The 25,999-nt window shown below is 33.1% G+C and overlaps 1 protein-coding gene across 3 annotated transcripts in view; it reads right to left on the bottom strand.

The window, feature by feature from the left end:
• Positions 1 to 25,999, bottom strand: part of side-VI (sidestep VI transmembrane protein) — a 481,913-nt gene that overhangs the window by 79,354 nt on the left and 376,560 nt on the right. For all 3 annotated transcript variants that reach the window (XM_088044224.1, XM_088044994.1, XM_088045766.1), the window contains exon 6: positions 11,776 to 11,982. In XM_088044224.1, the coding sequence (XP_087900350.1) occupies positions 11,776 to 11,982 (207 nt within the window). The remainder of the gene's footprint in view (positions 1 to 11,775; positions 11,983 to 25,999) is intronic.

The following is a 25,999-nucleotide window of genomic DNA, read 5'->3' as shown; positions in this document are numbered from 1 at the left end:
CAATTTCTATCTAGAGATTTTCTAATAGAAAGTTTGAAGTTTTTTTTGTGTTCTTTACTTTCTTTGGATCGTCAATGATTTTTTAAATTGTCTATTTCCTATTTCTTTCAACACTTTCTGAATGTATTTTTTTTATAGAAAAAGCCTTTTTAAGCTTAGATTGTCTTAACATTTTAGTGTTCAAACTTATATGTAAGTTTTATTTTCGATCGAAAACTTTTTATTTTTCAGATTTTTCTTTCTTCAATTTCTATATTTCTACGAGCAATTCTGAAAATTAAAAGTTCTAAGTTTCTGAGATTTAAATTTTTTAAGCGTTTAAACATATTTACATTCTTAATTTCCTAGAAAATTAGTCTGAGCTGGTTATTTGTTCAAGTTTTTGGAATTTCAAAAAAAATTAATAATCTGAAAAATATAGAAAAATAGAGATTTTGGAATGTAAAATCCTTAGAGACTGGAAATCTAAAAACATAAAAACTTTTTGTAAAATTTTCGATCTCCCAAACTTAAAAGCTTTTTACAAATTGCACGTTTTTGGTTTCTGAGAAACTGGAAAAGCTGATTAATTCTAATTCAGAGCACATGCAACTTTAAAAAACTTTAAAAAAATCAAAAATAAAGATCAGTAGTCTTTTAAAAGCATCTGAGGAATATTAAGCATTTGTAGCATTTCGGCAATTTAAATCTGAACATTTTAAACAGAAAAAATTGATAAAACTGAAAAGAAAATATATAAGAAAAGGTCAAAAAATCCGAAAGCTCTAAAGAAATTGGAAGCATCCAAAGTCTAGAATACAAGATCAATTAGAAGCATCAAAACAGAAGAGGTTAATTAAGATTTATTAAACTTTGAAACAAATTGGTGACCTAGAGGAAAATTAGAAAATGAGACTAAAGACGTAATAATATAGAAAATGTAAAAAGCCGAAAATGTAAAAAAAACTTCTAACAATTCCGAAATTTGAAAAAATAAGAACTTTAAGTGTAAACAAAATTTCAATTTATAGAAGCTAAAAATCAAAGATCTAGAGATTAATCTAACCAGTCTTTTGAATGAATTTGAGGAATATCAAGAATTTGAAGTATTTCTGCAATCTGAATCTAAAGAGAGAAAAGATGCAAATATATAACGAACAAAGAAGGAAAATAACACCAAAATTTGAAACAAAAAAAACTTGATAAAACCGAAAAGAAAATATACTATAAGAAAAAAGTCAAAAATCTAAAAATTTTAAAGATATTTAAAGTATCCAAAGTCTGGAATAGAAGATCAATTTGAATAACCCAATTAAATAGAAGAAACATGAATCTTGAGAATTTTAGATTTTCTAAACTTAAATACAAATTGGTAACCCAGAAAAATTAGGAAATGAGACCAAAGACATAATACATAACACACAATAACACATGTCAAGAAAAATTTACGATCTAAAAATTTGAGAACTTAAAATCCTCCAAGCATGGAAACCATCAAACTCATGAATTCAAAAATTTACAAGAATGACATAAAATTTAAAAAAAAGAAAACTGTAAGAAATCAAATAAAGACTAAAACAAAATTTATTCTGTATCTGAGAATTTAGAAATTGTCAGAATAGTATATTAAAACACCGAGTTTCATAAGGCAAATTTTAAGTCACGAATCCAAGTTTATAAAACGAGAGGCAAAGCCGCGAGGTTTATAATGAATGAGTGCTTTAATAGCCTTATAAACGTGGTTTTTATATTATTTTTCCAAATTTGTTCTTGTCACAGAGTTATTTTCGCTATTTTCGCATTTGTTTTTAGTGCTAGAATATCCATTTCGATCGATGGAATGTTAGAATAATGGCAAATTGGGAAAAAAACGTAAAAAACCATCTTACCATTTCAAAGTTTAAAAAAATTAGAATTTAAAGTGTTGACAAAATCTCAGCTTGTAGAATCTAAAAAAACAAAGATCTTAAGAATATTTAAACTAAATAGGAAATTTTCGAGGAATCTACTTTCAAAACATCTATAAAACCTACAAAAAATTATTTTTTTTCAACAAAACCCTGCAAAATTTTGAAACATTAAATAGAATTTAATAAAGAAATATAAGTATATAAATTAAAAATTTTATGGAAACCTAATATAAAATTACCTGAGTCATTCTAGAAAATCAATGTTGAAAATGTGTTTTAAAATTCTGAATAATACAAAAAAACTTGACGAAATTCAAAGTATGGATACTTGAAAGTGCAGGATTTCATATTCCACGTTTGTTAAAACTTTTACCATATTTTACCTTTGTTACCTGCAAAACGTAAAGCATATTCTCCAGAGCAATCGAAGGCGAAAAATACTGCACTTCTCCGAAGTAGTGCATTCTTCCGTCACAAACTTTGACAATCAATTCTTACACCCCGCTAAGTGCATCGGTTTTTCCTCATTAATAAATTAAAACCCGCCATTGTCTACCTCTCATCCGCCAATCCCAGTTTCGCAAAAACAATTTCATTAGAAACTTAATAAAAGTTGCATCCAAGTATTATATTTTTCACTTGGTACTTGGGGAAAAAAACTGCAATTTCCGGAATGCTTATTAAGGCATTAATGTTTCGTCGAGAAACTTGCGTTCCATGTAAACAAACACGACGCAAAAATCTGAACAACTAAGTACACAATCCTACTTTTAACGTCGAGAAAAAGCTGGGGAAAACCGGGAAGCCGGAAGCAGGGAGCGAGAAGGAAACAGTCATCTTGCAGGGAACACAGGGATCACCATTAAAAGAGCTTACAAGGAAATGTGGAGGTTAACGTCTGGCGACTGACTAAACACGGCAGCGGTGCTTATAAATCGTTCATTAATTAACGAAAATCGTGCATTAATTAAAGATTATAAAGATTATTCAGTTTTAATTTCGGACTGTGAGGAGTTTAGGTTTCTCTAGCAAATGCGGCATTTGCTAGAGAGACGTAAACTCGTGCTTACAGTTACTGTGGCCCAGGAACCAAATGTGTTGGCGTAACAAAAGAAAATTGCGACCTTAATTGTGTGTAAATTAGCACTAGAAACAATTTTTCAAACCAAGAAATGTCACCGCCAAAGGTTAAAACGCGCAATACATAAATATTAAAACATGCAGATTGTAAGTGGACTTCCACATTCCCATGCACAACTTCAAGAGACTTCCATGTGGTGAAAAACTTTGGATTTATGGCACCAGCCGCATCATGTTTCACTTTAATATTGGAATTGATCACTTTTAACCTGAACATGAATATTTCAAATCCTTTCCGTTTAACTTGGCGATCTTTACTGCCATATAATGCCGATGTTGATGCAGTTTTCCAAAGTTGAGTTCTGAGCGCAGAGCTGAAGTTTCTATGTAAGTTTTAACATGTGCCAGGTCGGAATTATACATTTAAAAAGCGAAGTTGGCATCAACATTCAACATAGTGCACTTAAATTACATTGAGAAGAGAGCAAAGAGCCGTTTAACACAAGAAACTTTTCGTTTGATATTCAACTCATTTCGAATAGAGTGGAGTGGGCGGGTAGAGAATAACGACTAATTACCACCATTTTAATAATTACTTGTTACATTATGTTCGGAATCTCAGTGAAACGCGTTTTGTGCCATTTCGCCCGAAGCGGTTTCACATGATTTAATGAATAATTAGTTGTAAGTAAACAAATAATTTAGTCCGTTTTAATTTCAATTTCTAAAGAAAGAATCGGGTGATGGTTTGCTAGGAAAACTCAACCCAGTTCACAAAGCGATCAATATTTAGCTGAACCGCAGAACTCCTCCAAATTCCACGACCTATGCTCATTCTAAATGATCAAACATTAAGACGTAATGGATTTAAGAGGTCATCAAATTTATCTTTAGTGACATCGGAATATATTAACTGTCTTTTCACCTACCTTTTCACCCACCATGACATTAGTGACATTAGCACGAAAATGTATTTTATTAAAATCACAAATAACAAAGACATTGAACTCGAAAGTCATTGATGGGCCACCTTGTATATGTTTTTTTTAATTGATTCGGCATTTCTGAAGTAAACTTTGTAAATTTGCGAAAGACACGTGAGATTTTCAGCAAGGTAATCAGCGGAAATTAATTAACAAAAGTTTGTTTTGTGTTGGAGATAAAACAGAAGTTGAGTGTGTTAAAAAAAATCTTCGCAAAGCTGTCTTAAAAATCTTTCCTTTGGCAATTATAAGTAGTATTAAAGAGATTTTCTTCATTTATTTTTTCTTAATTAGGCAAGGTCTAAAAAATGCTTGAGAGGAAAAAAAGTCAGTTAGTTGATGAACTGCAAAGTTTGTTGTCATCCTAAAGATTAAAATTCGTAAAAATTCTTTCTTTACATCGATAATACTAAAGTTAACGTCAATTGCGAAAACCATCTCATGTAATAACTATGACTGTACTGCTCTAAAATTGACACAATTAGATAATTTTCACCAAAATCTAAATTCATGTATTGAAATATTTGCCGTTGTTCTTAAAATAAAAATTTCTAAAAAAACGCTCTCTTGATGTATAAATTATAAATCTCAAATCAGTTTATACGAAAGTGCTGGGCAAAAACCTCCACATTATACGAATTATCTGATTTAAAAGCAACATGCATATATTACGCACATCATTTTTTCCGTCAAAAAAATTACTGAATTTTAAAAAAGCAATTCTAGAAATCAGCAGAATTTGCGAGGTTTATGTTAGATACCTATCATAGATTCATGTCAATTTTCATTAATAGGTGGCACTGTGTAACTCGTTTTGCTGTACAATCAATCACAAAACCACATTTTTTAAATTTGGAGCCCGCCAAAAAATCTCTAGAGATGAATTTTGCGGATTTCAAACACATTTAAGTCGATTTTTCCAGATTTAACTGTTGAATCTTGATAAAACGTTATTATTTTATGTATTTCGATCTCTTTTTTGCTAACACTGCTTCAAAAACCGTTTTTTATGTATAGAGCTTCAAATTTAGTTGATTTTTTGACGAATTTTGCGGATTTTAAGCCAAATTGTCCGGATTGAACCGTTAAATTTTGATTAAACTTTATTAATTTATGCATTTTGATCTCTACTTGGTGGATACAGTTTTAAAAGCGTCTCTGTACATAGAAAATCGACATTGAGTTTAAAATGTAATTGATTTTTCGACGAATTTTGAAGATTTCAAGCACATTTCAGCCATTTTCTCTAGATTTAACCGTTAAATCTTGATAAAACTTATTAGTATATGTATTTTGATCTCTTACCTTTGCAAAAACAGGTGCAAAAATCGTTTCCTTACAAAACAAATCGTCACTTAGCTTCAAATTTAGTTAATTTTTCGACGAATTTTGCGGTTTTCATCAATCACATTTCAAACGATTTCTCCAGAGTTAACCGTTGAATTCTTATAAAACTTGATTATTTTATGCATTTTGATCTCTACTTTGCAAAACTGCTTCAAAAATCGTTTCTTTATACAGAAAGTCGACATTTAGGTTCAAATTTAGTTGTTTTTTTGACGAATTTTGCGGATTTCAAGCACATTTCAGTTGATTTTTCTAAATTTAACTGTTGAATCTAAATAAAACTTCATTACTTTATGCACTTCGATCCTTTGCAAAAACAGTTTTAAAAACCGTTTTTTCATTAAATCGTCGATTACATTTTTTTCTCAAATTCTTAGGATTAAAAATTTGAAAACTTTCCTTTCAAATTGACGTTCAAGATTTGTCACAAAATTAATGCAGAAAAATATTTCGTGTTCGCTAACCTCCAAAATCAGCGGTTTGAGGATTTATTTTCTTCACTTGGCGCATTCTTATTGCGCAGAATTGTGAAATGACTTGTAAATTTTTAAAATTTGTTTGCAAACACTTTTGCAAAAGTATTTTCTCCGATTTTGCTGTTTGCCACAAAAATATTTGTTTGAAAATAAATTCGCAAATTTTTATTCGTAAAAAATTGAGAAAAAATAGAATCGTGTCAAACCGCCTTTTAGTTTCAAATTTAAATAAATTTTGGACAAATTTCAAATTTCAAGCACATTTTAGCCGATTCCTTCAGTTTTAACCATTGAATTTTGATAAAATTTTATTATTTTATGCATTTTAATCTCAACTCAGCGGATTCAATCTTAAAAACTGTTTATTTAAACAGAAAATTGACATTAACCTTAAAATTTAGTTAATTTTTTGACAAATTTTACGGATTTCAAGCACATTTCGGCCGATTTATTAAATTCACGACGTCTAATTTGACTGTAATTAAACTATTTCAACGTGAAAAATGCAAAATTAGCCACCTTTTAACAGGTAAAGATATTCATAAGGTTTACTATCATGACAAGCTTAAAAATTACATCTATATATAAAATGTTGGCTTGATTCTATAATCTCAAAAAAATGTCAAAAATGACAGATTGAAACAATTATTGTCAGGAATTTCAAAAATCGTTCTTAATTTCATAGCTGATAATAGATGATTTTGGAACTATTGACTCAGATTCTGTTGTTTTTCTTGAAAACTAGACGAGCTAGACAGTTGATTTTCAGCAAACGCCTGTAATTTGTGCCTCATTATACAATAAGATTAATCTAAATTAACTTAAATGTAAATAAAGACAAATAAAATTAACCCTTTTAAGAAAAAGGTGTCGCCTGCATCACCAAATCAATTTTTACCCCTTCAGTTATCTCGCTCATAAATTTCATTTAAATCCGTTCATAAATAACAACGATATTGAACTGGAAGCCTTAAGTAACTTACCTTGTATGTCTTTTAACTTTAAATACTTGACATTCCAGATTTTGTCAAGTTCTATACTTAATTTAAATATTTGTTCTTTGAGTTTGGGAACAACTCTTTAGAATTCCTTAGTTGTCCTTCTTGGTCTTCTATTTTTTAACTTATATAACACAACTGAAATGAGAGCTTGACAGATTAACACACAAAAGAAAATTAATTTCATCGTCGTTCTACTTCAATCAAAACTGTGCTACTTTATCATTTCTAAGAAGCGGTTTTAAATTCATCATTACCACAATCTCACCCTCCTCACCCCAAATCCATTGATGTCAACGCTAAAACTATGCATTTTTCATAAACTTTCCTCTATAATCATCGTTTTTCCTATCGTGAATAAACCTCAAAACTGCCACACTTAAAAATAAATCGATGAGTAATCATATCCCAGCTGCATTCAGAGCATTGTGTAAAATGGTAATGCTTTGCTGTAGTTGGATTAACGTGACTAAAAGTAGTAAAAAATTCATTGATTGCAGCAGGACAACACAGAGCATGAATTAATTGCTTCGATTTCCGTCAATCAGTATCAGAGCGTTTACAATTGCTTTAATCCTCAGAGTAAACGCAACGTTTTTGCCCTGCATCAGCAGAAAGTGCGATTTTTGACCCGCTAAACGAGGCTGAATTACTGGATTATTATTATATCGGATTAAAATATTTCAATCATGTCTCTTCGAAACGTAATGTAAACGAAACTTCATAGCGAAAGCTCACTTCCAGTTCGTTTTGCTGTGAGAATATGAGAACTTCAAAAAGTGATCACTCGGTCGACCCACATCTTCTTTCAGCCCGAGTAACTGGCATTTTGGCATCTTGGTGTGCAAACAACTATTTTGTTAAATCGGTACTTTAGAAGCAGGGTTTATCTCCATAAATTATAGTTTCAAGAAAATTAATAAAACAGGTATTCTAAAAAATCACGGTGGTGTTATTAATCTCTTTTTAAATATGCAATTTAAGAGCGCATTGCGAGTTACTGATGACCATTTATTTCAAATCGTGCGTAATAGACGTAATACCTTTGATCCAAAAATAATTTTTTGGGCATGTTTTTATACTTGGTTCTTTATGCTTCTAAGAAAAATTAGATTACCTGAACTTAGGTCCCACTTAGTAAGAGAAATTTAAAAAAAATAACAATGTTTTTACAAAAAAAGGCGATACGTTATTAGAAATAATGGCTAACAAAAATATATTAAAATTAACCCAAATTCAGCAACTTCTATGGACTATTTAACTTTAAAAAAACTCCCCCAAATTTCGTTTTTGTGACACCAAAAATGTCGAAATTAAAGCGCGTTCAAGTTTTTTTTGAAAATTTTTTTTAGACGCTCCAAATACAAATTTCTATAAACTCTCCTTTTTGCTCTAATTTTTGTAAATCGGCACAGTAAATAAGACAGTCAGGAGTGATAATTTCCACAAATTTCGTTAAAATCACATAAAAAATAAAGAAATTACAAGATCTTAAAAAAAAATTGTGGCATTTTTTTGGTCTTAAAATGAAAATTTCTTAAAATTCGACTTTTGATCTAAATTTTTGCAAATTAGTGATATTATAAAAACCAACAAAAGAAACAAATGCATAAATTTCGTTTCTGTCGCACTAAAAGTAACGAAGTTACAGTTGTTGAAAAAAATTGACATTTTCACAGTTGTCCAAATAAAAATTTGTAAATATTCTCCTTTTTGGTCTAAATTTTTCTAAATCGCTACTCTTAATAAAACAGACAAGACTTATAAACTCCACAAATTTGGTTATAGTGGCATTAAAAATGAAGAACTTACAAGTCGTTAAAATTTTAGGTCACTTTTTTTGGTCAAAAAACAAAAATTTTTCTTTGCTCCTCGAAATCAAAATTTCCAAAAATTCTCTTTTTCTGTCTAAATTTTTCTAAATCGACACTCTTAATAAGGCAGTCAAGAGTGATAATGATAAAAATAAAGAAATTACAAAATCTTAAAAAAAATTGTGGCATTTTTTTGGTCTTAAAACGAAAAATTTCTTAAAATTCGACTTATTGATCTAAATTTTAGTGATATTACTAAAACAAACAAAAAAGAAACAACATGCATAAATTTCGTTCCTGTCACACTAAAAATAACGAAATTAGTGTTGAAAAAAGCTGACATTTTCACAGTTGTCCAAATAACAATTTCTAAATATTTTCCTTTTTGGTCTAAATTTTTCTAAATCGCTACTCCTAATAAGACAGTCAAGACTTATAAACTCCACAAATTTGGTTATAGTGGCATTAAAAATAAAGAACTTACAAGTCGTTAAAATTTTAGGTCACTTTTTGTTGATCAAAAAACAAAAATTTTTCTTTGTCCCTCGAAATCAAAATTTCTAAAAATCTACTTTTTCGGTCTAAATTTTTCTAAATCGACACTCTTAATAAGGCAATCAAGAGTGATAATCTCCACGAATGTCGTTAAAATCGCATAAAAAATAAAGAAATTACAAAATCTTAAAAAAAATTGTGGCATTTATTTTGGTCTTAAAACGAAAAATTTCTAAAAATTCGACTTTTTGTTCTAAATTTTAGTGATATTAGTGATACTACTGAAACAAACAAAAAAGAAACAACATGCATAAATTTCGTTCCTGTCACACTAAAAATAACGAAATTAGTGTTGAAAAAAACTGACATTTTCACAGTTGTTCAAATAAAAATTTCTAAATATTTTCCTTTTTGGTCTAAATTTTTCTAAATCGCTACTCTTAATAAAAGAGTTAAGACTTATAAACTCCACAAATTTGGTTATAGTGGCATTAAAAATGAAGAACTTACAGGTCGTTAAAATTTTAGGTCACTTTTTGTTGATCAAAAAACAAAAATTTTTCTTTGTCCCTCGAAATCAAAATTTCTAAAAATTTACTTTTTCGGTCTAATTTTTTCTAAATCGACACTCTTAATAAGGCAATCAAGAGTGATAATCTCCACGAATGTCATTAAAATCGCATAAAAAATAAAGAAATTACAAAATCTTAAAAAAAATTGTGGCATTTTTTTTGGTCTTAAAACGAAAATTTTCTAAAAATTCGACTTTTTGATCTAAATTTTAGTGATATTAGTGATACTACTGAAACAAACAAAAGAAACAACATGCATAAATTTCGTTCTTGTCGCACTAAAAATAACGAAATTAGTGTTGAAAAAAGCTGACATTTTCACAGTTGTTCAAATAAAAATTTCTAAATATTTTCCTTTTTGGTCTAAATTTTTCTAAACCGCTACTCTTAATAAAAGAATTAAGACTTATAAACTCCACAAATTTGGTTATAGTGGCATTAAAAATGAAGAACTTACAGGTCGTTAAAATTTTAGGTCACTTTTTGTTGATCAAAAAACAAAAATTTTTCTTTGTTCCTCGAAATCAAAATTTCTAAAAATTTATTTTGTCGGTCTAAATTTTTCTAAATCGACACTCTTAATAAGGCAGTCAAGAGTGATGATAATCTCCACGAATCTCGTTAAAATCGCATAAAAAATAAAGAAATTACAAAATCTAAAAAAAAATTGTTGGCATTTTTTTTTGGTCTTACAACAAAAATTTTAAGGAAATATTCCAATACACGATTTTTTTTCTTTATCATCCACAAATAATATACTTGTTGTTATTATCAATTTAAGTAAGTTTGGATCAGTTGAGTAAGAAAATCACCTCAAAATGTAGACCTGTAAGGAGTTGGTTCTTTATGCTTCTAAGATGATGTAGTACTTAGTTTCTTAGAGAAACCTAAAACCGTTTGTTTTTCATCTAATGGGGATTATTTTTCTCTGCCTTAAAAAAGATGTAAAGAGTAATAATAGTTATTTGTGTACCAAGGCCAAAAAGAAAGAAGGCAAGAGCAAAATGGCACTTTTTGGCCGTGATACACTCAAGATTTCTTAGACGACATCATTAAATTTAATTTAAGTTAATTATTTTTATTTTTGATTTATTGATTTAATTATTTATAACAACTGAATAATTGCAAATATTTATGAATCCTTCAGAAAAGTTCATATTTCCTTTATTTACATTTGCAGTTTCGGCATGTGTAGCTTCACAATTTGTATGAATTAGCGTTGATGTGCTTTTAGATGTTGTTGCAGCAGCACTGCTAGCCATGTTCATTTTCAATAATTCAACACGTCTTTGTTGCACTTTACAGCAGTTTGTCGATTTGATTTTACCCAAATAATTATAAAATTGTGGGTAATGTCGGTATCTTGATGTAATATGCAAAACTATGGATAGATGGCGCCACCATAGATCGGCCAAAAATGTGTGACTTACTTTTAGGCTGCTTTAGAGGCTTAAAATTTCCATTTTTTGTTTAAGTCCCCTAAAAGCAACATTATTTAACTCATTTTTCATAAAAATTGGATATGCTTCTGGGGTACCGTAAATATGCGCTTGAATCTTAATCGCCGCCATCTACGATGATAGAATGAAAACAGTATTTTGACATGGCGGCGAAATTTGTCAAAGCAGAGATAAAAGGGCCTTCATACCGAAGCGAAATGCAATAAATAAAACATGATGATTCTAATCGTGGCAGGACACGCACTGTATTAAAATTACAATATATTAGAGTATTGAGTAAGTAGAAATGTTTGTACCGATTCTACCTGCTGGTAGTTAATAAATAAAGTGGTATTTGCGATGGATACTTTGAAGGGTAATTCGTAAAAAATTAACCAGAGCGTTAGCGCTTGACAAAGTCGAGCACATCAATGTCGGCAGTGATTGCAGTAAACCACAAAGATGCCATAAAGAGTTCGTTTGATTGATCCAGCTAAAATCCCCATCAAAAATGTAGAAAGCTCTCCCTTGACAAAGAACCTGTATGTCACGGTACAATTAGTCCAAGCGCGTCGCAATATCATACAATTGTCGTAAAATGACTATTGTTGTCCTGTCGACGAAAAGTCTGCTTACGTCTCTAAAGAATAATATATCATAGTCCCTGTCATCGTGTACTTACAATATATCTCGATTGACGTTGTTGCGGACACCGGTTGACTGATGTTGTTGTTCGAAGCTTGGCATGTAAAAGCGGCGTGCTGATCGGCCCTTCGCAGCCCTTTGATGACCAGTTGGTTGGAGCGCACGTTCTGAAATCCACTCCGGGTCTCCGTCGATTCGATGAGTTTCTCACCACGCCACCATTTTATCGAAGGCTCGGGTTGGCCTGCAAAGTGCAAATTGGACACGTTATTACAGAACGGTCTTTTCGAAAATTAAAGGGAACAAGTTATAACTCGGTTTCTCTGCTCAGCCGCGGGCCTTGTTGTACAGGTCGGCTAACTCAAAAATTTATTTGTTGGTAAACTTGGGAAGTTGGCAGCGGTTGCATAAGATCGCCCGCCGCGGGCGCTTGCTTGTGTTTTCTATTATTAAAAGTTTCCGGTGTTCAAACTTTTTAATAGCACGCGAGCTTATGTGCCAGAACTTGGTGGCTCACGTGGAAATTTGTTAACGACGGGCAAATGGGGGGCGCAAAGCAATTATTAAAAATTGTCATTCCCTATAAATAGTCCACAATGATTTTGTTGCCCTTCTGATCTATTTTTCAATCTTGATTTTCATATTTTACTCAAAATATCAGTAAAATTAAGAAATAAATAACATGTATATTATTATAGCTATTAAGACAACTAGTGTTTTATAGATAGTTTAAAAATCGAGTTCGTAGTTAAAATCCGAGCGAGCGGAGCGAGCGAGGATTTAATAGAACGAGATTTTTTAACTACAGGGTGATTTTTTTTAAAACGGCAGGCGTTGTAGAATTTTTATAGATGAACCGATTTTAAAAATTTAAAAAACAAATTAAATGGTTTTTAATTTACTATAAACTGATGAATTTAAAATTTTTTTAAATGTCTTAATATCTTTTGGGCGATACTCAACTTTCTTATTTTAAATTGGAACCCATTTTTTTTTTCATAATTTGGAAGATATTAATTTTCTTGATTCAGAAACGTGCAATATGTTCTACTTCTACCAAAAATATTTTTTAAAAAATTATCAAAATTGAAAAAAAAAATAAGCAATAAAAGTTAATAAAATCTATTGCATGGTGTCAAATAAAAGAATGCCGTTATTGTAATGTCAAAAAGCAGCAAATAACCGAAAGGATCGGCATTTTTTTTTGAAATTATTAATAACAAAAGACAATAATAATTACAAATCAGAAAAAACAACTACCTAATTTAATTAAAATACTGTTGAAACGCCATCTCGCTTTTTTTATTGCACAATTGACACATACGAGAAATGCATTGTGCATTGTAAGGTGCAGCCCCATCTTGTTGAAAGAAAACTTGTTCTTTCTGTTATTTGCTGCTTTTTGACATTACAATAACGATATTGTGTTATTTGACACCACGCACCTAGATTTTATTAACTTTTATTGCCTAAATTTTTTCATTTTTGATTTTTTTTTTTAAATATTTTTTGTAAAAGTAGAACATATTACACAATTCTGAATCAAGAAAATTAATATCTTCTAAATTATGAAAAAAAAAATATGGGTGTCAATTTAATATAAGAAAGTTGATTATCGCCCAAAAGATACTAAGACATTTAGAAAAATTTTAAAATCATCAGTTTATAGTAAATTAAAAACCATTTAATTTGTTTTTTAAATTTTTGAAATCGGTTCATAAATAAAAATTCTACAACACCTGCCGTTTTAAAAAAAATCACCCTGTATAAAACACGAGTTGTCTTTAAGATTTTTTCTAACACTAATGCTTGTTTTATGAAAAATCTTCTTTGATTAAAAAATTCTTAGTTGTAGCAAAATGTGTCAAAGTGTGGTGGGTAAAGGGTGCGGTGGTAGGTTTCCTATAGTAACAGTAAACAAATTGTGAAAAAAACAATTTGCATCGGTTAAAATGTGCGAGAGTGTTCCTCAAAAAATTTAGGAAAAAGGTAAGGAATTACGGGGCAATTTGTTACCTGCAAAATCAAAACCCGCCTACGAGAAAGTGTATCATTCATTTCATGACTGAAAAATTAGAATGGCATCACGGAAGTAACGGAAGATGTCATTTTGACATTCCTGGATATGAGGGTAAGTGCGTAAATAGAAATGGAACATTTTTGAAAAACTAAAACATTTACTTTTTAGTCGCAAAAGTTGTCACCAGCCTCATTGCGGCCAGCGCATTCCATGCTCAAGGCTACACTAAAAGCCAAAGACAACATACAAATTGACAAGTTTTTAAAAAAAATTTAAATGTTGGTTATCGCAGTAAAAAGTCCCAGGTCTTGACACAAGAGGAAATTAGAACATTTTTACAACAAGCGGATGAAGGGGAATATTTATTTGTCAAAGTAAGGAATAAATTATACTTAGACATAAATTTTATGAAATTTTTCAGGTTGCACTGATCTTCGGAGTTGCTGGAGTCTGTAGAAAAGCCGAATTGGCCGCTATGGAATTCAGTGACGTACATGATTGTGGTGACACAATAAATGTCATTATTCCGGATTCTATAACCCATAAGGAACGATGATTCACCATTGTTAGTGAAGGTTTTGGGGTTAATCCCATCGAATTATATAGACGTTATATTGTTTTGCGCCCAAGAAAATCACCTACAAGATTTTTCTTACATTACAATAAGGGAAAGTGCAGCTGCCAATGTGTGGGAATCAACACCTTTGGGGAAGAAAATCGCAACATATCTTAAACTAGAAAATCCATCGAGTTACACTGGGCATTGTTTTCGCCGCACTTCGGCGACTCTTTTTGTTAATGCTGGTGAGTAGTCAGTTTATTATTCAGAACATATAATAAAATTTACAATGTAGGGGGAGATATTACGTCCTTGAAGAGACATGGAGGATGGGAATCTGCAAAAGTAGCAGAATCTTATATTGAAGAGTCGCTGGGAGAAAGATTAAAGATAGCTAGACAAGTTTTTGGGAATGGAACATCTAATACTACGAGCGCCATTGGGAATGAAGTAGTCGAAGTAGAAGAATACGCTGGAAGAGAGTTTAAGAATGAAACAGCTATTACAAGAGCAACTGGGAATGAAATATTTGCAGAAGAAGCTGAAAACACATTAACGATGTTACGGGAGAAATGTGCTAGTTCTAACAACGTTCGTCAAAATTTCAATTACTGTACTTTTAACTTTTATGAAAAATGTAAGCAAAATGAATAAAGTGAATTTTTGAATCGTATTTTATAACTCTATAAGATACGTTGCCATTGACGACGTACTTTATAAAAAAAAGCGTATTTTAAGAGCAATATAAAGGGTGAGTTCTTATGCACCATAGAAACAGTATAACATATTAGTGTTAGCAAAACACATTATTTTGCATCAAACTTGTACCCAATTTGTAACATTATTAGCGAAGATCGTTTTTATAAAACTGAATAAATATGTATGTAGGTAACGGTTTCTATTTCCAGCCGAATAAAATATAAAAATCTAATTTTTGCAAATAAGCGCACAACTGTAACACATCCGGCATGGATTATTAAAAGGGAATAAAAACATTTTTTTTGAAAATTAGTAAAAATTGTTTCGTTTGAGTGGTTAATTAATGTACTTAGAAGTTGAAAAAGAAAAAAAAATATAAAACTTATGTTAAACTTTAATAAAACGCATTTTATAAGCGCGTCATTTATATTTATTTTTTTGCCAAAAAACTCTTTTTAAAGATCAGCAGTAATCTGCTATCAAGTGACGATCCCATCTACCCTGATACCATTCTTTTCATCACTTTTAGAATGGGGGAAGCCGTTTCCCTGTTCTTCACTACAATTTCCTAGATTCTCAGGAAATCTATCTAGATGACTCGAGAAAGTGTAACTTTATGCCCATATTTACTGAAAATCTTAAAAAATTCAAACTTTTCTTGGTCAATTCAGTACTTTCAAGAATATATTCGAAGACTATGATCTTAAAAACATAGAAATCCGCAGAGATATCCAGGGTAACAAAAAATATATTTTGAATATCTCTGCGGATTTCTATGTTTCAGAATGTTAAAAAAATATATATTTTTTTGTTGAGATGTGTATTAATACTAAGGTAGTTCTGGTTTGTCTCCACTCCCTTGAGAAGTAATTCGGTACTACCTTACTACTATTATTATGAATCAGCAATGATTTATCAACTTAAAACCATAAAGTCTGGAGCACTGTTTGCAATAAATACTGCAAGTTTTTCGCGCGAGAATCTAGTGAGTTTTGGCTTTTACAATTTCTCACAGACCTCTCATTTAAAAAGTTGCGAGAACTCTAGCAAGATTAAAAATGCTTGTATACTTCAATTCTTCTAACGTTTTTATGGCACACAGTCCTCATTACCGCAACGATTATGAGGGTTCTCAAAAGTGCAAGCAACCCCATTGTAAATCATTTCCAGGTACCCGAAAGTGGTCAAGAACGAATTTGGGGCAAGGCCGGGTTTAGAATAAGAACTAATTAAATCGGAATTAAAAACACACGATTACATGTTTGATCATTTTTATTAATTAGAATGAAATCAATCACTGTCGCTTTCAGCGAAAATTTTCATCGCCGTCGCTTTCTTCCAAATAAATCACAAATTTGGGAAAATTGGGCGACACTAACTGTCCTCAACTTGTTGAACATGTTTAATACAGTTTCCCCACAAATAAAGTCCAATTTTGGCGGCTTCTGTTCGAATCATGTCCACCACGTTCGAGCTTAAATTTGGAAACTTGTTCATCTTCCGATTCGATCTCTTCAGAAAGCCCCAAGTTAATTTGATGGGGTTCAGAACACAGTAATAACGAGGCAGTCGAAGCATTATGTGGCTCCGTTTCTTTGCCCATTCGTCATTTTTCAAAATTTTTGGAACAAAGTCAATTTTTTCCCAGATCTATTTCTGCCTTAAAACCTATGCCAAAGTCAAGGTCGTAGAATAAAACCGGTACTACATTACTAATAATAGTAATACTATAAACATATTTATGCCCAAGACACCAAGACACATTTTTATGTTTTTTTTTTATTTGATTTGGTCTATATCTCATTTATTTACATAGCAATTTTAAACTATTAGTGCTCATTTACGTAGAATTTCGCGCTGAATCTAAAACTGAGCAACATATTCACGTACATGGCAAAATATCTAAAGCAAAAGCGTTTAAAATAGTGGATAGTAAACTTTTAGTTTTGAAAGGTATAAAGCTAGATATCTCTTTTTTTTATCGAGCAATTTTAAACAACTGGTGCTCATTTTGCCCAGAACTGTATGTAAAATCGAAAACTAAACACTATAGAATGCCCCAGATTTGGTGATCCAGAGAAAAAAAGACTTAAGCAGGCAACAATTCTGAACCAAAATTTCGAAACAAAAATCGAGTTAAGACAAAAAACGGTAGCCAAACCAGAGGCTAAACAGTATTTGAAAATCGGTAAATGGACACATACTATCGTCCATTGGTCAGAGTCTCGTTGCCTAGGAAATAGGCATGGCTTTTTACTCCATCTCTAGAATAAGCTTTCGGGATTGGTTGTTAATTTTTTTTTGGTCAAATATGATCAAACTCAATCAATTTTTGTTTTCAAATTTATCATCTGCATTGCTGTCGGCTCCCTCCCCTGTTTTCTGGGTCATGAGTTTTAGAACACTCTGTATAGATACGTTCCGTAGGAAATAACTGAATTATAAGAGCTTAAAATTGAGGATGGTAAACTTTTAAAAAGTATAAAACTTAATTTCTTGTTTATTTACAGAGCAATCAATCAGTACTCAGTTTACGCAAAATTTTACGCAGAATCTAAAACTAGACAACATATTTGCGTACGTCAAGGAATAACCGAATTAGAAACGTTTAAAGTTACAGTTGAAGTGAACTTATAGCTTTGAAAAAAATAAAGCTCGAGATCTCGCTTATTTACAAAGCAATTTTGATCTGTTGGCGCTCATTTTACGCAGAATCTTATGCATAATCTAAAACTGGGCAATATATTTAACAAGATCAAACGAACTTACCAAGTGAAGTTCGATCTTGATTATGCTATCATCTTGCACAACGACATCATTAGAATATAGGTAGTACCCCCATTCTCTTCATAACACGCACGATATTTAAAGTAAGCAAATTCAAAACTCCCGCCACCCACCTTGTTGGTAGGCCTGCTTACTGGCGGTTCTGTCATTATTTTAAAGTCTTCGATGTCGCAACTTGGGAAGATCAGGGTTGCATCTTTTTGAAGATGCAAAGGGTGGGAGTGATGTCGTTGTGCAAGATGATAGCATAATCAAGATCGAACTTCACTTGGTAAGTTCGTTTGATCTTGTTAATTATGCCACTCATCTTGCACTTCGACATCATTAGAATATAGGTAGATGTTTAAAGTACGTTGCGACTCGACTTTTATTTATTCCATTCTCAATTTAAAACTGGAATAAATATCGGTAAACGTAAAAGATGAAAATAAACTATGTCAGTGTCTCCAATGACAAGGCTAACCTAATATAAACGTATATTAGGGATAATTTAAAACAACCTTAGCAAAAGGACCACATCTATTTTACATAATAGAACGGTTATAATGCCGCACACAACGGATTTTTGGACCATCCTAAGAATAGTCCATTCCTAAAGGCTCTAGCGGCATTTGCCGAGAAAATAGAGGCGTCAACACCTGCTGTTTCCAAAACATCCTTTATGGCTCGACTAATTGTAGCGAAAGAGGCATTCTTTTGGAAAGTTGGAAAAAAGACGAAAACAAAACGTCTTATCTTCTCCGTTTGGTGAAGTGCAAGCTTCAATGTTAAAAAACAGAGAGATATGTCTGCGTTTAATGAAATTGTGCGAAGGTGTGCTAAGGCAACACTGAGGTCCAAACTTTATCCTACTTGGGACTTGATGACCTCAAGTGATAGATATGCTTAAAAACCGTTTAATCCTGTGATCCTCACCTAATTTAGGAGTAAAAAGAAAGGCCAAAGCCGAATTGAAACTGTTAAGACTCCCGTACGAAAATCCGTCTTGAATTCGTATGTCAGAAAGGACAAAACATTGTCTACTGATTTCACTATAACGTTTAACGCAAAAGTGGCTCCGTGACTACATTTCTTCCACGTCACGCCATTGTTTGTATGTTGAACTGGAAATAGAAGCTACCATTTTGTTAATGCAAGTATCTCTCTGGACTCCTAAACAGCCATGGCATTATTTAAAGAGCTTGCATAAGAAGCAAAGATCCATAGTTCTGCTGCTCACAAAATTGTGAATCCTTCTGGATAATTTAGGAAGTAATGGAAATTGAATACCACCCATCCTATTTATATTAACAGCGGCGGTGGCGTTGTCAAGCCTTAATAAATTTTTGCATGACGTGGCTCGAAAGCTAACCACCTTAGACCAAAAGGTGCTAGGAATTCAAGATAATGGAAGTGACACTTCTTTTTCTTCATCCAATGTCTAAACGCCCATTGATTTCCATTTACAACTCACCAGCCGGTCCACGAGGCATCAGAGTAAGTCTCAGTTGAAAAGTCAAACGACTTTATTTGACAGTCTGATAGAGAAACTTTAAGCTGCCACTTAAGATAATCTTCTGTTAAAGAGGGAGATAAACAACATGCGAGCGTCATATTTATCTCAAAATTGTTGAAGGGCTAAACCTTCGCTCTTTCCATGTACCTTGTATTAAGCCAGCCATACTGTACAGCTGTACAGACGGGTGTAAAATCTAGTATATTCTCTAATTGTGCAAGAAAGTTTCTTTGAAAACTCTAGCTCTAACTTTGATCTTCTTTTCCGGTTGCAACTCTACAGTCATTCGTTCCGAATTCAAAAGAATTCCTAAAAATTTTCACGACCTTGCAAGATGGACTTGATTTTTTAATATTAATTAGAAATCTGAAAGATTCTAACAGTCTTGGAGATACCAGAGCAAGATTCATCGTGTCATTAAAGAGCAATAAGTCATCTTATTATAAAACTGACAAAGAACAACAAGTTTTTTCATTTAAACAAAAGCGAAGAAATCGCCTATCAGTGTGAATAATCAAACAAAGAAATATGCAACCATTAGATCAATTGAAGCTAAGAAGCAACTTAGGGCAAAGACCTAATGCTTAAGTGTTTTAAATTTAAAATTCGTCGCTGAGAACCATTAGGCTTACAGACTGTAAAACAGTAGTAACGAATTGTACTTCAACTGGTTTGGTTTACTTGGTTATAAATTTATAACACCCTTCTTTAGTAACATTAACTGCGACCTAAGTCGCTTGATTTTCTGAGACAGACATCAATCTTTCAGCAGAAGATGACCTTGGTGTGGAAGATTAACAAAAAAAGGATTTTAAAACCCCAAATCAACGACAAATTTGTCTAGTTGCTGGTGATGGACTGTCAAGCATCAATAAAAGACTGCAATCGTTCGGCAAATCTTACAGTGGAGGCCGCCACTGCTAATCTCCAACTTCCGTGACTGGTCTTCTGTGGTTCGGATCGTTTAAGTTGTGTTTTCTTGGGTAAAAATTCTTTGTCCATTTCTGATTGGTGCGTCCAAACGGGATGACCAGTGCTGGTATGAACCTCGGCAGTTTTAAGGACGCCTTGACAAAGTCAGATCCCTTGGAGAGGCCGTCTTTCCAAGTGTTTTTGTTTCCTAAAAGTCGTTCTTCAAGATTATTGCCAAAAAAGGGAACGAGATTCGACTTTTTAACGTTTGAGAATTAATTCTAGACGGAAAGCAGATTTGAGTGTAATATACATTTGCCAAAAGGCGAGCTGCATCCGATAATCATCCTATAATCTGCACATCATTGTCGCCCCCCCCCTCCTTTTGCAAAAGTTGGTATAAAACCGTTTGATATTGAAGAGGGCCGCCTCATCTGAACTTGAAGTCCAGCTTAACGAGTGTCGCGATAGATTACCCTTTCAGGGACACAGACGACTGATTCTGGATTGGATTTTTGCGCGTTGAACAAAGGACAATTACCATCCAATGGGTATTTGGGACCAAAGTGGAGCGAGATACAGAAGGCAAACCTTGTGTTAGAATAGAGGCCCAACGCGCCGACAAATTTGCATGAACAGGATCACCTATCGTTGACGTCCCAACTGGCATCTGCACAAGGAGTGACAACACTTCTTGCTCTAAACAGGCGCATCCTCGGGCTCACCTCATCCGTTAGGATAGTCTCAGTAACGTACCGCAACCAGCAGGACAACCTGCAAGTTGTAACGCAATTCTCTACAAGAAAGCAACTCTGAAGAAGATAATCTCAGTAACGTAAAACGTACTCCGCAATCAGCAGGGAAATCAGCAATTTTGCAGCGCATTTCTCCATAAGAAGAAAGCGCAACGTGAAGAAAGGTCACCTCAGACAACGCTGCTAGGTCATACAAAAAACGTACACTGCAACCAATAAGAACACCTGCAAGTTGCAACGCAATTCTCCATCAGAAGAAAGCGCAATTGCGTTCATTCAAGGCCAAGGAAGTCCGAAGATTCCTGAAAATGCTGCAACTCCTCTTTTTCTAGGCGATGAAATTTCTGATCGAGTTCGCTGTTCTCTCTCGTTCCTGTGGACGGACTGCAACTCAAACTGTGGCCACGATGTCTACTGGAAAGGTATACGCAAAAGTACCCCGCAACCAACCGGATAACCTGCAGTTGCAACGCAATTCTCCATAAGAAGAAAGCGCAATTGTGTTCTTTCTCAGTTTCTAGGCGATGAGATTTCTGATCGAGTTCGCTGTTCTCTCTGGCCCCTGGGGACGGACTGCAACTCGAACTGTGGCCACGATGTCTACTGGAAAAGTATACGCTAAAGTACACCGCAAACAACAGGATAAACTGCAGTAGTAACGCAATTCTCCATAAGAAGAAAGCGCAATTGTGTTCTTTCTCAGTTTCTAGGCGATGAGATTTCTGATCGAGTTCGCTGTTTTCTCTGGCCCTTGGGGACGGACTGCAACTCGAACTGCGGCCACGATGTCTACTGGAAAGGTATACGCTTAAGTACACCGCAACCAACAGGATAAACTGCAAGTTGCAACGCAAATCTCCATAAGAAGAAAGCGGAATTGTGTTCTTTCTCAGTTTCTAGGCGATGAAATTTCTGATCGAGTTCGCTGTTCTCTCTGGCCCTTGGGGACGGACTGCAACTCGAACTGTGGCCACGATGTCTACTGGAAAGGTATACGCTAAAGTACACCGCAATCAACAGGATAAACTGCAGTTGCAATTGTTCTTTCTGGGACGAGCCTGGAGTCAAGAAAGTCCGAAGAGTGTCGTCAAATTCCTGAAGACGCCACGGTGACGCCGCAACATAACCTCATTTTCTAGGTGATGAAATTTCTGACCAAGTTCGCTGTGCTCTCTCGCTCCTGGGGACGGACTGCAACTCGAACTGTGGTCACGATGTCTTCTTTTACGATATTTTCCCATTGCCTAACGTTTGTTGGCTAATTTCTTCAAAACTCGGAAAAAAACGTGAACGTGTTATGGCACGAAAATGAAGAATGACAGAACCGCCAGTAAGCAGGCCTACCAACAAGGTGGGTGGCGGGAGTTTTGAATTTGCTTACTTTAAATATCGTGCGTGTTATGAAGAGAATGGGGGTACTACCTATATTCTAATGATGTCGAAGTGCAAGATGAGTGGCATAATCACGTACGTCAAGCAATAACCGAATTGAAAACGTTTTAAGTTGTGAATAGTAAACTTATAGTTTTGACAAGTAAGCAATCTTAAACTATTAATTTTTATTTTGCGCAAAATTTTCCGCTAAATTTAATAGTGTGCAAAATATTATCGTACGTAAAGAACTAACGAAATTATAAGTTTAAAAAACTTAGAATTTCGAAAAATATAAAACTCGATATCTCGCTACTTTCAAAGCAATTTTAAACTGTTAGCGCTCATTTTTCGCAGACTTTTAGGCAAAATCTAAAACTGAGCAAAAAATAACCGAATTAGAAGCGTTTTAAGTTGTGGATAGTAAACTTATAAATTCGACAAGCATTAAGCTCAATATCTCGCTTATTTATCAAGCAGTCTTAAACTACTTGTGCTCAATTTACGCAGAATTTCTTGCAGAATCCAAAACTAGGCGCCATATTTACGTACATCGGAAAATAATAAAAGTAGAGGCGATTAAAGTTGTGAATTTTTAAACTTTTAGTTTCGAAAGATATAAAGCTCGATATCTCGCTTACTTATCGAGCAATTTTAAACTACTGGTGCTCATTCTACGCAGAACTTTATGTAAAATCCAAAACTGGACAATATAGTTACGGACGTTAGGAAATAACTGAATTCTAAGAGTTAAAAATTTTGAATAGTGAATAAAGTTATTAGTGCTCATTTTACGCAAATATATTTACGTACGTTGTTAGGGACTATAAGTTAAATTGGATAGCAAAAGTACTGTATTTCCCAGTTTTCTAAAAATTTCAAGGGAATCGACTATACAGTCTCACCTAAAAAAAGTAACCGAAACTTGTGGGTCCGACACTATTTTCAAACTAAAATCACAAAGCGGAATAAGTATAGTACAACAGTTTGTATTCTCTTATGTAAACCGCTTTACAAGTTGTCTGCGCTGAGCTCGTCGTTTTGTGTTCCATATTGTGTTAAATTCAGCGTCACTTACTCCAACAGACAGCAAGACAGTTCGAATTTTATTGACTTTCACAAAACACGCCACGCTCGTTTCTACAGTTAATAGCGCATTAGGTGCAACAAGAGAAGCCAACGTTCGGAATAATGAAAACTGTGCAAAAATATCTTTCAGTAATGTCTTAAATCACGAAATTAGTTTACTCCATCTAATAGAAACAAATTTCCTAAATTACTCTACGTCGAATTTTAGCGTGCTCGAAACTAAGTTTGAATAGACAGTTTCTAATTTACATATGAAGAGGATTAAATATTTTAATAGCTTTGTTAATAAACTACCTTGCATTAATCGTAGAAGGCATTTGATGATTACATGTTCAAGTGTAGTCGGTTTAATTTAATAGCAAAATTTGTAATTTCAAGTTTCTTCACTTTGTTTTTCATTTTGAAAAAGTTTGGGCGTGACGATTTAAATCCGAAATCAGCATCGTAGCAACTAATATTATACTAAATTCATTCGCATGAAGTGAGCAAAACCCGCACTACTCTGAATTCGTTTTCTGGTCATTTGAATTTGCTCTTTTAAGTCCCTTTTTGACATTTGGCTTTCGGTTGAGAGACGTAGATTTCCAGTTTGAGATGTTCTCTGTTCCATTTAATAAATTTAATAAACGTGCTAATGCCGTGTAGTTAATTGAAGTGCGCCACTCGATATTCAAAAGAAACGAGCAATAAACAAATCTTGACTTTAGTCATACGAGTGCAATAATGGCTTCATTATATGCACTCGAGCCAACAGCGAGGTTTAAATCTTACCAATGCAATGAAAGTTTTATAATACTTAGTCAAGCCAAAAAGCAAGGTTTTAATCGTACCACTACAATATGCGTGTACAATACAACGTTTTTTCTACGTCCATATGTTTTTTTTTATTTACCTCTATTCACTGAAATTAGTATTACAGAACAATGATCTGAATAGAAAGAGCAGCAAAATATCAGTTGACATTTCCTTACATCACTTACTCCTTTTAAAAACCATTGCTCTATTGTCACTTTGAGTTTTAGTCAATCAGAGTCGATGAATTTCATATTTGCATAAAAAACTTTTTGGTAGTTTATTAATAAACAATTTTTCATTTTCAACCACAAGACATTTTCTATGCGTTTGGGTTAGCTCTGTCAAACTCGTCTGCTTCCAAACTGTGAAATTAAATTTCTTTCCAACAAGTAGATAAAGCAAAGGGTATTTAGTAAAATTTAGTAAATGGCACCTTTTCTTCTGCCGCATATTAATGAGGGTCATTAATGCACAATTTTTTAGGATTACTGTACTGGCGGCCATATGAAACAATTTAGTTCACACTTCCAAAGGTATGAAAAAAAAACTCATGATGCCAATTTGTTTGTTATAGTTGTATAGTATGTTATTTTATAAACAACTCACAAAGCTATTCTTGTACGACGATGTGAATTAAAACTCGAGCCGAAGGCGAGGTGCAAGTTATACCAGTGCAATAATAGCTTCATAACATGCGAGTACAATACAGCATTTTTTCTACGTCTCTAGTTTTTATTTTTATACACGACCATTTACTGATATAAGTACAAGGTGTTTGTAAATGTTTCTAGCATCAAGGGTGGCTATGAAATGTCAAAAAAAATTGCCGCTCATTACAAATGTGGGTTTCGATTTTTAAACTGACATTTGCAGTTAACCTTAAACATGGAGCACAGTAAGTTTTGAGAAATGTTCTAGTTGTGGTTTAAAACCTGAAAATCAAAAACTTAGACACAAAACTGTTACTGAAATTTCGTTGACATAAGTAACATTGTAAATAATTTTCAAGATAGATATATTCACCATGAAAACAAAGCGGCAAAAAAGTGCATGGCAGGAATTCCAGAGCCACCCTTGATGCTAAAAACATTTATAAACACCTTGTATGTAAGTAAGTAAGTAAAAGTGGAATAATTAAGAAAATGTAAATTTACATTTTTTTTATGGCCGAGTCATGCCATGGTCAATATTATATGAGTTTTAGCCAATCAGAGCCAACCCATTTCATATTTGCCTTATTACACGATTTTTGATAATCCATTAATGCACGATTTTTTATGTACAGCCGCAAGACAATTTAGATAAGTTTGGGTCAGATCTGTAAAAATCATCTGCTTTCGAACTGTGAAATTAAATTTCTCGCCTACAAGTAGATGAAACAAAGGATATTTTGGAAATTTTCAGCCATCTATACATGAAAATGGTAGTTTTTCGTCTACCGTTTGTTAATGAACATCATTAATGCACGATTTTTTAGCATTACTACTCTGGCGGCCGCTTAATACAAATTAATTCACACTTTAAAAACATCTCTGAGCTATTACGCCCATGCCAATTTGTTCAATATAGTAATATATTACGGCACAAGCCTATTATGAAACTGTTATTACACGACGATGAGAATTAAAGCTCGAGCCGAAAGCGAGATTTAAATCATATTAGTAAAATAATAGTTTTATATTATGCACTCGAGCCGAAGGCGAGGTTTAAATTATACCAGTGCTATAATAACTTTATAACATGCGTGTACAATACAAACATTTTTCTACGTCCATAATT

This window comes from Gnatocerus cornutus, chromosome 1, assembly GCF_029298725.1.
Source record: "Gnatocerus cornutus isolate USDA-ARS CGAHR chromosome 1, icGnaCorn1.1, whole genome shotgun sequence".
Classification (NCBI taxonomy): Eukaryota; Metazoa; Arthropoda; class Insecta; order Coleoptera; family Tenebrionidae; genus Gnatocerus; species Gnatocerus cornutus.
The sequence above is the reverse complement of the archived record's forward strand: the minus strand, read 5'-3'. Positions and strand labels throughout refer to the sequence as shown.